Source organism: Equus przewalskii, chromosome 20 (genome assembly GCF_037783145.1).
Source record: "Equus przewalskii isolate Varuska chromosome 20, EquPr2, whole genome shotgun sequence".
NCBI lineage: Eukaryota > Metazoa > Chordata > Mammalia > Perissodactyla > Equidae > Equus > Equus przewalskii.
Genome location: NC_091850.1, coordinates 7,740,558 through 7,755,003, shown reverse-complemented (window position 1 = coordinate 7,755,003; position 14,446 = coordinate 7,740,558). Strand labels below are relative to the sequence as shown.

Sequence of the window (14,446 nt, the reverse complement as noted above, 5' to 3'; positions counted from 1 at the left end):
TATTGCAGCAAGAGCCTTGCACCAACGATCTAACATGCAGGCTCTAAAGCTAAGCACCGTTCTTTTAAAGATCTAATTAGTTGGGAAAATGAAAAGCTCAGGGATGGACAACCCAGGTCTTTCATGGAGAGAGAGTGCAACCAATGGTGGGTCTCTAAGGCGGAGAGGTCTCTGAGGCTCTAGGACTGAAGGCCCTCTTAGACTCTCAACCAGACTGAATCCGTTACACCTGCTGAGTCTGTCTGGCATCCTTTTCCACCCAAGGACCACAAACTGACCAGCCATCCAGATGTGCCGTGTATATTCTGCTGCCTGTTTTGAAAAAACATCTGGTGTTTTTATTACCTTGCCACGGCCTGGGGAATTTTCCCATCTCCTCCAGGGCCCTCCGTTGTTTTGAGGAGTGTTGTTTGTGCTGCTGCCTGCAGCGTCAAGTGTACTGTCCAGCTTTCCTCCTCTTTGTGCAGCGCTGACTCATTGTCCCCAGATACTTGTTCATATGCAGTTTGCTGTAGTCCCTCGATTTCTGTTGCCAAATGGCAGTAAGGCATTTCTGAAGTGTTGGAAGCCTTTGGCTGGGGTTTTATCCGGCTGTCCATGTTTGGTATGTTGGCAAAGGAGTCCCACTCTCCATTTGTGTAGAATTTGCCCATTATTTCTATTCCTGCCTCTGAAGTGGAACCAGGTTAGCAAATGATAGAAAATTAAATCCAGATGATTTGTGATAAGGAATATGTTTTGTGAAAAAGACCACTCAGTCATAGAGAATACTCAGAATAAGATTATGCAAATGTTTCTATTATCACACTTTCAAGTGGTACAGGCACTCTTGATTCTGATGCAAAGCAAGGCAATTCTGGTTAGCCTTTTATGTATTTAATTTTTCTGTTTTAAATGAGCAGAAGCTCACTAAAGCATAAAAGAAATTGTGTCTTCAAAAAGGCCTGCCTTAATCACCTATGTGCCTCATAGCCCAACAGAGATGATGAATAAATTTGCTTTGGCCTCACAGTTTATAATTTACTCATGCACTCTAGTAACAGAAATAGTTGTCACACTCTTTAATTTCAGGAAACCTGCGATCTGGGGAAGATAAAACCTGAAGCCAGACGATACTTGGAAAAGTCAGTTAAAATGGGGAAAAGGAATGGGCTCCATCTTCCAGAACAAGTACAAAATGTAAGTTTATGTTTCCTTTTCTCATATATAAAAAATAAATAAATACAACAAAAAACAGGAAATAGGGAAACACGTTTGTAATATGGGATATAATGCATAATACAAATCTGTTTACAATGTATTTGGTAGTGAATGGTTTTAAATTCTCCAACTCCTATTAACCTCCTGGTGACTGGCAACAACTGATAAGTTAGTTGTTCTTTAATCCTGTCCAGATTTTATTTGTTTCGTGTGTCCTGGGCTTATTTTCCCTACTCTCTTTTATATTCTCCAATAGATAGTTGTGGGTCTTAATAGATGATTTGTATTCTCACTCCCTTGGTCATACAGAGAGAGGGCACTGGTAATAAAATTCATACGATGGAGAGCTTTAAAACCAGCACTTTGGAATGGAACACCTTATGATTAATAAATGCCCTTTAAAGATGGAGAGATTAGCTGCTGAAAAGTGCTTCTCCAAACATTTTTTTTTTGTCTAATGTTAGTCAAATCTTCCAGCTTCAGAAGTAGACTTGGTTACGGAATTAATTCATTCTTCTTGGACAGGAAACATAACCCATGATTTATTTGCAGGTCATACTTCCAGCCAGTAGAACTGGAAACAAGTTTGAAGGATATCCAAACCAAGTGTGTCAGCTTGGTAGCCATACCTGAAGGCACCACTGAGATATGGGCACCTTTCTCTCACCTGAATGCCTTTTCATCACCTTGTATCCTCTTCATCCCAGTTACAGGAGAAATGTGACTGATCTCGCTTACCTGACCCTTTGCCTTCCTAGTCCATCATCAGTTCTCTTTGGGGCATGAACGCTGCATTAGTTAAAACGTGTTTGGTTACAGCTAACAAAACCCTATTGATACAGTTTAAACAATAGAAGAGATTTATTTGCTTATATGACTGGAAGGTCTGAGGTAGTTGGGGTTCACAGGTTAGTTTGCTCCAGATGCTCAGTGGTGCCATTGGCCACCTGATCTTTCTATTTCTCTCCTATGTCTTCCTCAGTGTTAGTGTTATTGGAAGGTTGGCTTCCTTTTATCACTAAAATGGCTGGAAGTCTAAAATCCCCACCATCCATAAGAACATAGAGAAGCCCCCATCAAACTTCCTCTCATGTCTTAATGACCCAGATTGGATCATATGCCTAATCCTGAATCCCCTTTCAGTGAGAAGAATGCCAGGTGTGGGTTATGAACCAGTCACTACTGCAGTGTGGATAGGATTACCTAACTGGGGTAGAGTCACACCCCTGGAACTTCAGATAGGATCAGGTCCCACCCAAGGTACATGGCTGCTGTAGAGTGGGGGAGAGGTGGAAGGGAGCTTGGGGACACAATCAGAGTGTTTAAAAATGACTCTGTGCAGCATGTGTGAAGTCGACAGTCTCAGATTTAGTGTCCTTCACAATTACCTGCAGGGCTTGTTAAAGCTCTGGTTACACGGCCCCACCTCTGAAAGTTTGTGTTTCAGTAGGTTTGGTGTGGGTATCAAGAATTTTCATTTTTGGGGCTGGCCCCGTGACGCAGCAGTTAAGTTCGCACGTTCCGCTTGTTGGCAGTCCGGGGTTCGCCTTTTCAGATCCCGGGTACGGACATGGCACCGCTTGGCAAAAGCCATGCTGTGGTGGGCATCCCACATATAAAGTAGAAGAAGATGGGCACGGATGTTAGCTCAGGGCCAGTCTTCCTCAGCAAAAAGAGGAGGATTGGCAGCAGTTAGCTCAGGGCTAATCTTCCTCAAAAAAAAAAAGCAAAACAAAAACCTCTATTAAAAAAAAATTAAAAATAAATAAATAAATAAGAATTTGCATTTTTAACCAATTCCCAGGTGGTGTTGATGCTTCCTCAGGGCCACAGTTTGAGAACCAGTGTGGTTTATGTAAATTTCATTATCTAGCCTTTTCAGGAGAGTGGAACAGGTTAATAAAATTATTGCATTTTTTTTTTTGTGATTGCCTTCTTATTGCTTCCTTTGATTTCCCACCTAATATTTTTTATACAAATATTAAGGCCCATAAATCACCTTAATTTGCAAAATCTCTATAAAACTAAGACATAACCTTTTTTCCAAAGCAACCGTAGAATTAATTACTCACTTCTTATCTCTTGGTTTACTTCAGCACCGAATACTGATTTACTAAATTAAAATTTTGAATTAGGAAAGATTAGAAATATGGTAGTTATTAACCGACTATTAGATTCATTTATTCATTCATCAACTATTTATAGTGTGTATGCTATGTGCCAGACTCTGCTTTAACTATACCTCCTAAATTTATTTAGTACTTGCAAGTTTGCAACTAATTGCTAACACATTGCCAGGATTGCCTTTTTGTACATGTTACCTACAGATATTCGTGGACACAACACACACGACTGCAAAAAACTATTTTATCAAGCACATCTGTGAGAAAGTACATCCTGAGGGTTGGGTACAGAAGCCAATCTTCATATAAAAGTGAAACTTACTTAACTGATAGTGATAAAAATGAAAGTTTTGTTTTATTGTTAATGTCCTGCATTTATACCTTCGTTTCAGGAAATCAAAGCAATGAAGAAAAAAATGAGTGAGCTGTGTATTGACTTTAACAAAAACCTCAATGAGGATGATACCTTCCTTGTATTTTCCAAGGCTGAACTTGGTAAAATTTTGTTATTTTGTTATTTTTCTAGATTAAATGATATAATTTAAGCAAATAATGTCACCTCACAGTTTCCCAAATCAAAGTTAAAAGAATTCTTTAAAAAATGATCCAGTAACTTCTACAGAACCCACCACCCCTGCTACAGAAAAGACAACCAAACCACGCCTAGATTTTAGGCTAACAAGAACGTGTGCTGTTTCTAGAGACGGTCCAGGGGAGATTTCATAATCTTTCTTAGTAACTTATGCTGGTGTTTAACCACCTTCAGTGCCTGGACATTTTTTTCTTGCACAATGTCCCCTACATTGTAACTTAAACTAGTCTCTTCTTATTCTGTTCTGGATCTTTTTTGGCTTAATCTTGCCGGTTATCCATCAAAACACCATCTGTACAAATGCACTGAAGCCTGTTCATATTTTGAATTACCATCTCCTAAGCCACCTGTCCCTAACCACCACCCCCATTCCAAGAACATCAAAACAATATTATAAGGATTGTCGTGATTTTACTTGAATTTCAGTTACTCCACAAAATTCCTAGAGCTTCTTAAAGGCACCATGTCAATGCTGAATAAACCAACGATGAGTGGAAAACTTGATGTCTGAGAACATCTTTTGCAGGTGCTCTTCCTGATGATTTCATTGACAGTTTAGAAAAGGCAGGTGATGACAAGTATAAAGTTACCTTGAAATATCCACATTACTTTCCTGTCATGAAGAAATGTTGTATCCCTGAGACCAGAAGGAAGATGGAAATGGCTTTTAATACAAGGTGCAAAGAGGTACTATAAATGTTTGTCTTTCTTTTGTTTTTATGGAAGATTTTAAGGAAAGCGTTTGTTTTGTTCACTAATGTTGAAGTCAGCTCAGAGATTGATATTCCTGTTTGTGTGAGCGTTATGCTTCCTCATTCCTCAAACCTACGAGACTTGTAGCTTTTTCTTTGATTGTTGGCAGCCTGCTTGGTATGGCCACAGGCTAAGCTGTTCTAATAAAAATAGAATGGGTTAAATCAACTAAAAGTTGTATTCTTCTCCCAAGTCAACAGTTCAGGGCTGGCGGGGCATCTCTGTCTCCTCAGCAAGTCACTTCCAAGGCCATTCCAGTTGTCACCATTTCCCTCCCTGTTGGGGAAAGGGAAAATTAAGTACAGAGCAAGCATCTTTAGGAAGAAGACCTGGAAATGGTATCCATCAACACCATTCACATCCCATTGACCCAAATTCCATCAGATAGCCATATCTAGCTGCAAGGAGAGTCTGGGAAATGTAATCTTTAGTTGACAGCCATTTGCTCAGCTAAGGTGATTCTATTCCTAAAAGGAAAAAAGGAAGAGTTAGAAATGGATTCTCAGAGTCAGCTAGCCAGCTTTGCCACAGTCTGCCTCTCTGGCTGTTCGGATAACCATGAGCACGTTTTTTTCTACACACGAAGCCTGTTTGTCAGATCCCAACCAGCTACTGCCTGGAGCTCAAAGACCCGTGATACACAGTCAAAGATCTGGGTGATACACAGTCCTCCCCAGCTATAGCTTCTCATGATCAGCAACCTCTGAGACAGGAGACAAGTTGTCTGGGCCACTCACGCCCAATACACGCTTTCAGTGGTAGAACAGGAGCAGAATAAACACACTAAAACCTCCCATTTGGAAAAGGAAAGAATGGGAAAGCTAGCAGGCCCATACCAATTTTTAAAAACTATTTGGCAGGAATTGTGAGGATTCCGTGCTCTGGTCAGTTTCCTCAGAAAGCTTATTGGGCTTATTTGGGTCTCCCTTCCAGCGGGAATTTCTTTAGCAATAGTACTCCGTGGTCCCTGGTTTTGCCTGCAGGCAATTCTTTCTTGTCCATAACCCTCCATGATCATATCCAGGGCAGCTGCTGGTATAGATACCTGCTGATGCTGGTTTGAAGCCTGAGGGTTGCTTTAGGAGTCAAATAACCACAAGCTTTTGTAGGTCAGGCTTACAATATCTTTGGTAATAAAATTCCTTCAAAAACTTAATAGGTTTCTTGTCTGTTTGCTTCCGGATTCATGTTAAAATAACTACATCCAAATACCACTTTTGGTCATAGTTCTTAAACCTACCAGATCTTTTCTTATATACTAGCTCTTGTATCATATCCATCCTGCTTTTTCTCAAGTTAATGAGGTCTGCTCCTGGGCCCTCTGAAACAGTAGGCTTGAGGAGGAAGGCAGCATTCTCAAACTAATCTCCACAGTTCAATAACTCTGAGTGACGATCTTTTCTCCTGATGTTAGGAGTACAGAGCAATTGGCTTTTCCAGCCATCTGAAGCCCCAGCCATCTGCTGACCTCTGTTAGCAGAATTCTTTTCCTTTTGTTTCTGCAAACTGACCAATTCTCACTTGAGTTCATCCCTCTCATGTAATCTTTCTAAAAGCAATAAATACCAACAAACACACACTATAATTATTAGTTTTCCCAAACAATTCCCCTAGAGCAGAGACCCAGTAGGTAATTGGCCTGCCTTCCAAGTTATGGAAAGCAGTAGTTTTAACAAATGTTATCCACGATACAATGAGGATTACCAGCTTCTCAGCCTGCAGTGACTGTCCTCACCTTCCATTCCTGCACGCTTTTCATTTTTGTTATAGCAGCTCCTGATTCCTGATATCAGTTTCTGTGGGTGTTAGGGTACAGGTTAAGCAACTATACAAAAGCCAACCAAAAGCACAGTGACTCAAGATAAACGTTATTTCTCTTCAGAAAGGATTAGTGGTTATGAGGGGCTGGGGAGACTGGAGAATCATTGCTTAATGGTTACCAAGTTTCTGTTTGGGATGTTGGAAAAATTTTGGAAATAGTAATGGTTGCACCACAGTGCGAATGTAATCAATGCCACTGAATTATACACTTAAAAATGGTTAAAATGGCATATTTTATGTTATATATATTTTACCACAATTTTTAAAAGAAGATTTATTTGTCTTGCAACTAACCCTACGGAGGCGAGTGATCCAGAGCTGGAGGACAGCTCTGCCGTCCTCAGTATTATGGCTTCCAAGGTCATCATTGTCATCTTCAGTTCACAGCTAGCAAGACAAGCATCTTTAAGGAGATGACCCAGCAATTTCTCTCATCACCTCATTCACAGTCCATTGTCCCACTGTGTACCACGTCACCACAACTAGCTTTAAGGGGGGCTGGGAAAGGTAGTCAGGTGACCCTGTGTCCAGCAAAAACTCAGAGAATTCTCTTACTAAATAAAGAATGGGCCAATAGATATTGGGAGAAAATTGGCAGTCAAGCGAGAAGGTCTAAGAAAACTGAACATGGTGAAAGAAAAATTCAAAACTAGTTAATTTTAGAACTTGGAGAATTATATCACGTATTTCTCCTATGCATGTTTCCACTCTAGTTTTAAAGTAATAATTATAGCAGATAATTATATAGTGTCACTCTTGTACTAGGCACTTTTCTATGTACTTCACAGATTTTCTCATTTTAATCATCGTTATGCCCCTATGACTTAGCTATGTTTATTATCCACTTCTTGCAGATGAGAAAACTGAGGCACAGAAAGGTAAGAGACTTACCAAAGGTCAGACAGCTATTAAGTGGTGGAGCCAAATGTCTGACCTCAGTGTGTGATCTTCCTTAGAAACATGTCTATAAATAATTTGCTTACTTAATCATTGGGAGCAATTTTTCTTTGACCTCAACATTTAATCCACTTTCTCTAGGAGATGACTTTTCCTTTAACTGTTAAAAATTAAATAAAGCAACATCATTATTTATATTTTTAATACAAATAAAATACAAAAAAATGTTTGTAATAATTTGAAAAACAATCCCTGAAACATTTTTAAGTGTAGAGTTCTGTGGCATTAAATATATTCATATTGTTGTGCAACCATCACTACCATTCATCTCCAGACTTTTCCATCTTTCCCAACTGAAACTCTGTACCCGTTGAACACTAACTTCACATTCTCGGTCCCCCAGCCCCTGGTATCCACCGTTCTACTCTCTGTCTCTATGAATTTGACTACTCTAGGAACCTCATATAATATTTGTCCTTTTGTGACTGGGTTATTTCACTTAGCATAATGTCTTCAAGGTTTATGGTTGTTTTAGCATATGTCAAAATGTCTTTCCTTTTTAAGGCTGAATAATATTCCATTGTATGTGTATACCACATTTTCTTTATCATTCATCCACGGATGGATATTGGGTTGCTTCTGCCACTTGGCTGTTATTCACATAATGCTGCAGTCAACACAGATGTACAAATATCTGTTTGAGTCCCTGCTTCCACTTCTTTGGGATATATACCCGCAAGTGGAATTGCTGGATCATATGGTAATTATGTGTTTAATTTTTGAGAAATTGCAATGTCATTTTCAGCAGCAACTGCACCATTTTACATTCCTGTCAGCAACGCACAAAGGTTTCAAATTCTCTACATCTTGTCAACACATTATTTTCTGTTTTTTTGATAATAGCCATACTAATGGGTGTAAACATAAAGCAGCAAATTTTGTGTTATGTATATGTTACCATAATAAAAAAAAAATTTTAGGTACCAATATTTGGTGCAGTCCTGTCAATGAGATTAAATGTGGAATCTCTATAGTCCTTAAGAATACGTTTCACTCTATGTTTAACAGTACCTAAAATTTCATTAGGACCTCAGAACGATCTCCTGAGGTTTAAAAAGTCAATTATTTCAGAAATATAATTGGATCATGAGTCAAGAAAAAGTCTGTAACACTGAATTGGAATAATTTAGTAGAAGGTAAGATGGTCTAAAAATATGTGACAGTGTCACCAACCTAAAAATACATGTAATTACTCTTTTTTTTTTTTTTTTTTAAAGATTTTATTTTTTCCTTTTTCTCCCCAAAGCCCCCCGGTACATAGTTGTGTATTCTTCGTTGTGGATTCTTCTAGTTGTGGCATGTGGGACGCTGCCTCAGCGTGGTCTGACGAGCAGTGCCATGTCCGCGCCCAGGATTCGAACCAACGAAACGCTGGGCCGCCTGCAGCGGAGCGCGCGAACTTAACCACTCGGCCACGGGGCCAGCCCCTGTAATTACTCTTCTTTTAAGTGCTTTGGACAAATTAATTATTAACCTTTGTTTTCGTTGATGTTTATTACTAGGAAAACACCATAATTCTGCAGCAGCTACTCCCCCTGCGGGCCAAAGTAGCCCAACTACTCGGCTATAGCACTCACGCTGACTTCGTCCTTGAAATGAACACTGCGAAGACCACAAGCCGTGTGACAGCCTTTCTGGGTGAGGTCTTCTTTTGTAATCACTTGTAGATTTCTGTTTCTTTCTTTCTATGACTGTTTTGCTGCATGATACAAACTTGACAGAGGGCCTCAGAACCTAATGTGCCTTTGAGGGCATCCTGTTTTTCATTCATTCAAGAGAAATGTATTGATCACCTACTGTGTGTTAGATACTGTGCTTGATTCTAAGAGTTGCTGGTTGTTTATATTATTATTGTAGTCCTTGCTTCATTCTTCTTGTATCTTGACTAGGATTGTTATACTCATTCCCAAAAAGACATCTAGGTTCTTACAGAGAGTATCAGCTTTGTTCACTGCTAAGAGTGTTTATGTGTGTATGAATCCATGTGAAATATGTTGACAATTGTGACATAATGAAAAGAAAACATATATAAATAAAAAAAAATTTTATCTTCCAGAAGCAAGTTATTATATACAAAAGTAATATAAAATAATATACATCAAAACTGTTATCTAGGGACCAGGTACAGCAGTTAAGTTCTCATGTTCCGCTTAGGCGGCCCGGGGTTTGCTGGTTCAGATCCCCGGTGTGGACCTGGCACCGCTTGGCACGCCATGCTGTGGTAGGCATCCCACGTATAAAGTAGAGGAAGATGGGCACAGATGTTAGCTCAGGGCCAGTCTTCCTCAGCAAAAAGAGGAGGATTGGCAGCAGATGTTAGCTCAGGGCTAATCTTCCTCAAAACAAACAAACAAAAAAAACAAAAAGCTATTATCTAATAACTATAGTCACAGTAATTTAAAATCACTTTTTCATTGATCTTTTTAAAACCACGCTTCCTTTTATCCATGACATTCAGTCACTGGTACTCTGTCAGTCTTCTTCATCACCATCTAAATCTGGGTGTCACTATTCCCACGTCACTGTTTTTCTCTTTCATCTCAGTGAAAATGGTTGAATAACATAGCCATGGTTCTAATTTTTGTTGTAATCTTCTCTAATCAGAGTTTACCAAAGTATAATTTTTTTTAACTTTCTTCATTGACCCTTTCAGACTTTATTCACCTTTAACAAATAGTCACAGTATGTAGTCTATTACTTTGATATCCTTTTATTAGCTTAATTAAGTTGGAAATGATAATGATGTGTGAAAATCAGCCTTCAGCTCAAAATTTACTCCACTATGTCCTCACTGGCCGTACTTTGAATTATTAATCTATATGCTAGCATCAGATACAACATGTAGCAGGAGATCTGTAAATGGTAGCTATTCATTTTTATATAATTCATTTATCCGTTCACTTGACATTTATGAAATAACTCCTCTGTATTAGGCAGTATGCTAAATGGTAGGATCATAGAAAGGAATAAGACAAGGTCCTGTCCTCAGTGAATTTTCCACTGAGTGGAAACAACAGATTTGTGAACAGGTAATTGCCATATATTCTGATGGATGTTGTACGAGAGAATGGCTCCGGGAGTTAACAAGTTTAGTGAGAATGTTTCCTTTAGTGGTGATTGCATATACTGAAATTTTTCCTTAATAACAACCTGATTAATTTAATTCCTTTAAAGTAGTTTTCCCTCTAATTTAAAACTGGCATATTCCCATCTGAGTTATCCACTTGCTACTGTACTCACATAGTCTCTCACAGGCCGAATCAGAATTATATCTCTTTCTGTCTTCCATGAGTTCCCTCTGTTCTCTTCACAGCACCCCTCAGGCTGTTGCCTTCACCTCACACCATGGGGTTGCTTCCCAAACGGCCATATACCTTACAGAGCCAAACATATGTTTATCTTACATATGTAACAAATTGTGAAGGATAAATACATAATAAGAACATAATCGTTTAGCCAAATACAGTGAAATAGTCAAAAATTGATGACAGCATATAAATGTGGTATCCATCTAAAAAGTGGAATTGCTGTGTCCAAGTAGACTTTCTTCATAGAAATGGAGAGGGATAAACTAAACCCATGGCCATCGAGGGTGGGGAGCAGATTTTAGTGATCCTCATCAAAGGTCACCTCTGATTTATTTTCCCTGGCTTTCTGAGAGGCCTAACCTCATTGAAGTGTAATCATAAGTCTGGTTTCAGTATTGCTTTGTTCCCTGAATTACAACATTCTTGAGGCAGAGTTCTCTGAGGTAAGCTTCAGCTTTGTTGATGCTGTGAGGAAGTCATGGCCTGGTTTGCATGGTGCTAAAAGAAAAAGGGGCAAGGAGCCATAAAATAAATTACCCTGAAGAGACCAGCAGTGTTGTCACAGTAGAGCCTGCTTTCCTTCCCTCCCCACTGACTTCCTGCCTGCCTGCCTTCTTTCTCCCACTTTATCTCTGTCAAGTACTACAAAGGAGGAAACGCCATGCTAAAATGCTGGTGGTGTGTATGAATGTGCTTGCTCCCGAGAGCAGTAGATCACTGACTTTTCCCACTTCCCTCACAGATGATTTAAGCCAGAAATTAAAACCCTTGGGGGAGGCAGAACGAGAGTTTATTTTGAATTTGAAGAAAAAGGAATGTGAAGAGAGAGGTTTTGAATACGATGGGAAAATCAATGCCTGGGATCTACATTACTACATGACTCAGACAGAAGAACTCAAGTACTCCATAGACCAAGAGATCCTGAAGGAATACTTCCCGATTGAAGTGGTCACTGAAGGCTTGCTGAACATCTACCAGGAGCTGTTGGGACTTTCGTTTGAGCAAGTGGCCGATGCTCACGTTTGGAATAAAAGCGTTACACTTTACACTGTGAAGGATAAAGCTACAGGAGAAGTTTTGGGCCAGTTCTACTTGGACCTTTATCCAAGGTACTGAGGATCACATTGTCGGAAGGGACCTTTGGGATTCAGTTTCTACCCAGATTAAGACTCTTGTCTTCTGTAGTTTTCACATGTGGTTCTTAGTAAAGGTATTAAAAATGTGGGCTCTGAAGCCAGACTATCTGGCTCCATCACTTAGTAGGCAATTTACTTAATTGTTCTCTACCTCCATTTCCTTACCTATATTACAGGTCCTATAAAATGGGAATCCTAATCGTACCTGCTTTGTAGCACTGCTGTGAGGATTAAAATGGTCAATTACATGCAAAGCCTTTAGAAGACTACCCAACACATAGCAAGTGCTTTATACATGTTCGGTGCTGTCATCATCATCATCATCACCATCTAGTTTGCGTACTGTATTTACTTGCTTTAAAATTGACCCCCAAAATGTTTATTATTGAGGTAGTCTGTCTACCAATAATCTTATATCTATGGCCACTCCCCTCAGTCTGGCTGAGAGGCAGCACAGAATAAAGGAATAGAAAAATCATTGCAGTCAGTCAAACTTGAATTGGAAGGCTTGAGTGACATAACCTCTTTTAGTCTGTTTCCTCCTCTGTAATATGGGACTGATGATCCCTTTACAGGATTGCTTTGTGCATTAGACAGTATGTGCTGATCACCCAGCCGAGGCATTCAATCAGTGGTAAGAATTACCATTATTATTATTATTGTCTCTGTAGCTTGTGGTAACTGTGGACTCCATACTGTTTCATCAGTCATGAACGGATTTGGATCGCTTTCTCTCTCGGCTGCTTTCTAAAACAAAGCCAGCCTGTTGCAATTACTAGTCCATTTTACTAAAGAGGCCGAAGGAAATTATAGTGTCCCCCTAGTTCAGTAGCACATACAAGTTTTTAATCCACTGACTTTGGGTGACTGCAGGTAGCTTCTGAGAAGGAGGGTGGATAACAGTGTCATTCAGGCTGTGGGCAGAGATGTCTCATCCCAACGCTTTATGGACTCGCTTTCACTTCTGATATGACCTAAAAATAAAGCCATGTAAATGTGGATTGGTTTATTTTTAGTTGAAAGTGTCAGGAAACAGTTTCAAGCCAAGAATTCTTTCAGGGGAAATCCTTCAACACTGGAGCCTCCTATAACTATCCCCAGATTCTCTTCCAGGGACAAAGATAGCGGTTCTTGACGCCCTATCCTGCTGTCTCTCTGCCAAAATATAGCCGGTTTCTTTCACACTCAGAGATCTAGCCATTGCTGCCAGCACTCTGGTATGGGGACCAGAGGGTGACCTGTTGTGAGAGTAGTGACCTAGTTAATGTTCACTTCCTGTCACCTTCACTTCATAAAGGTGAGATGGATTAGCTTGTTTTCTTTGTCTAATTGACTTAAAAATATCAAAAAAAAGATATTTGGAGTAGGTCTAGGAAAGACCAATTTCTTTTTTTTTTTTCACTCACATTTCAATTTTCATTCATTAAACACTGGGATTTTTAAAACAGAACCAAATCTCTGATGGTTTCAATATAAGCCTGGTAAGGACATTTTCTTTAAATCACCATAATTTTATAAACAAAATGTAAAAAGGCTTAATCTCAGAATAAGGAAACCTTTGAAATTAAATAAATTGTTTATTTTTTAAAAGGAAAGATAAAAACCCCTAAGTGTCACAGATTTTTAAATTGATAGAATGTCTTTGATTTTAAGCTATTCTTTGATTTTTAAAATTCCCCAAAGGTTTTTGGAGGAAAACTACTCAACTGTTGTCTCTCCAATGCAGTAGCACCCATATTACTCTCAAATAAAGCATACTTTTATGGCATTTTATAATATATCAAGAAGTATAAAATATAACAGGATAGATACTTCCCGGATTACTTGAGTTTTACCCTGTTAAAAATAAGATTCATAGACCTGTTTATCTTTTTACACATTTCCAGCTAATTACATGAAATCATTCCAGAAACACTGATGGGCCCAGTGAATACCCAGAGGCTGGGCTGGCTGAAATTTTTTAGTCAAATTTAATACACACTTTCTGGTGTACATATCCACTGGTTCTTTCACCATCTCTCCCCTCCTCTGTCAGCCTTCCCTTCACATGTCACTGCTCACTCCTAGCTCAGCCTTGCACAGTCGCTTTGTTATTTACATTCATTCATTCATTCTAAGTAGACTTTATTTTTTAGAGCAGTTTTAGGTTCACAGCAAAATTGAGCATGAGGTACAGAGATTTCCCATATACCCCTTGCTCCCACACATGCATAGCTTGCCGTATTATCACCATCCCCCACCAGAGTGGTACATTTGTTACAGCTGATGAACCTACAAAGACACATCCTTATGATCCAAAGTCTGTAGTTTACGTTAGGGTTCCCTCTTGGTATTATACATTCTGTGGGTTTGGACTAATGAATGATGACATGTATCCATCTGACTGTGCATGGTGTCCACTTTTTCCTCCAGAACCTTTACGTTTAACAATTTTAGTTATTTTAAATACTTTCCCTGACAGCTCCAACATCTTTGTCGTATCTGAGTCTGTGTCTCTTGGTTTTTTTGCCTCTTGACAGTGAGGTTTTTTTCCTTGCATCTTTGTATGCCTCACAA

At 39.3% G+C, this 14,446-nt stretch overlaps 1 protein-coding gene across 1 annotated transcript in view; it reads left to right on the top strand.

The window, feature by feature from the left end:
- The window catches only part of NLN (neurolysin), a 90,790-nt gene that overhangs the window by 48,914 nt on the left and 27,430 nt on the right, over positions 1–14,446 (top strand). Inside the window, exons 4-8 of the mRNA XM_008543765.2 lie at positions 1,072–1,179; positions 3,716–3,818; positions 4,442–4,602; positions 8,949–9,084; positions 11,497–11,863. Coding sequence (XP_008541987.2) covers positions 1,072–1,179; positions 3,716–3,818; positions 4,442–4,602; positions 8,949–9,084; positions 11,497–11,863 — 875 coding nt within the window. The remainder of the gene's footprint in view (positions 1–1,071; positions 1,180–3,715; positions 3,819–4,441; positions 4,603–8,948; positions 9,085–11,496; positions 11,864–14,446) is intronic.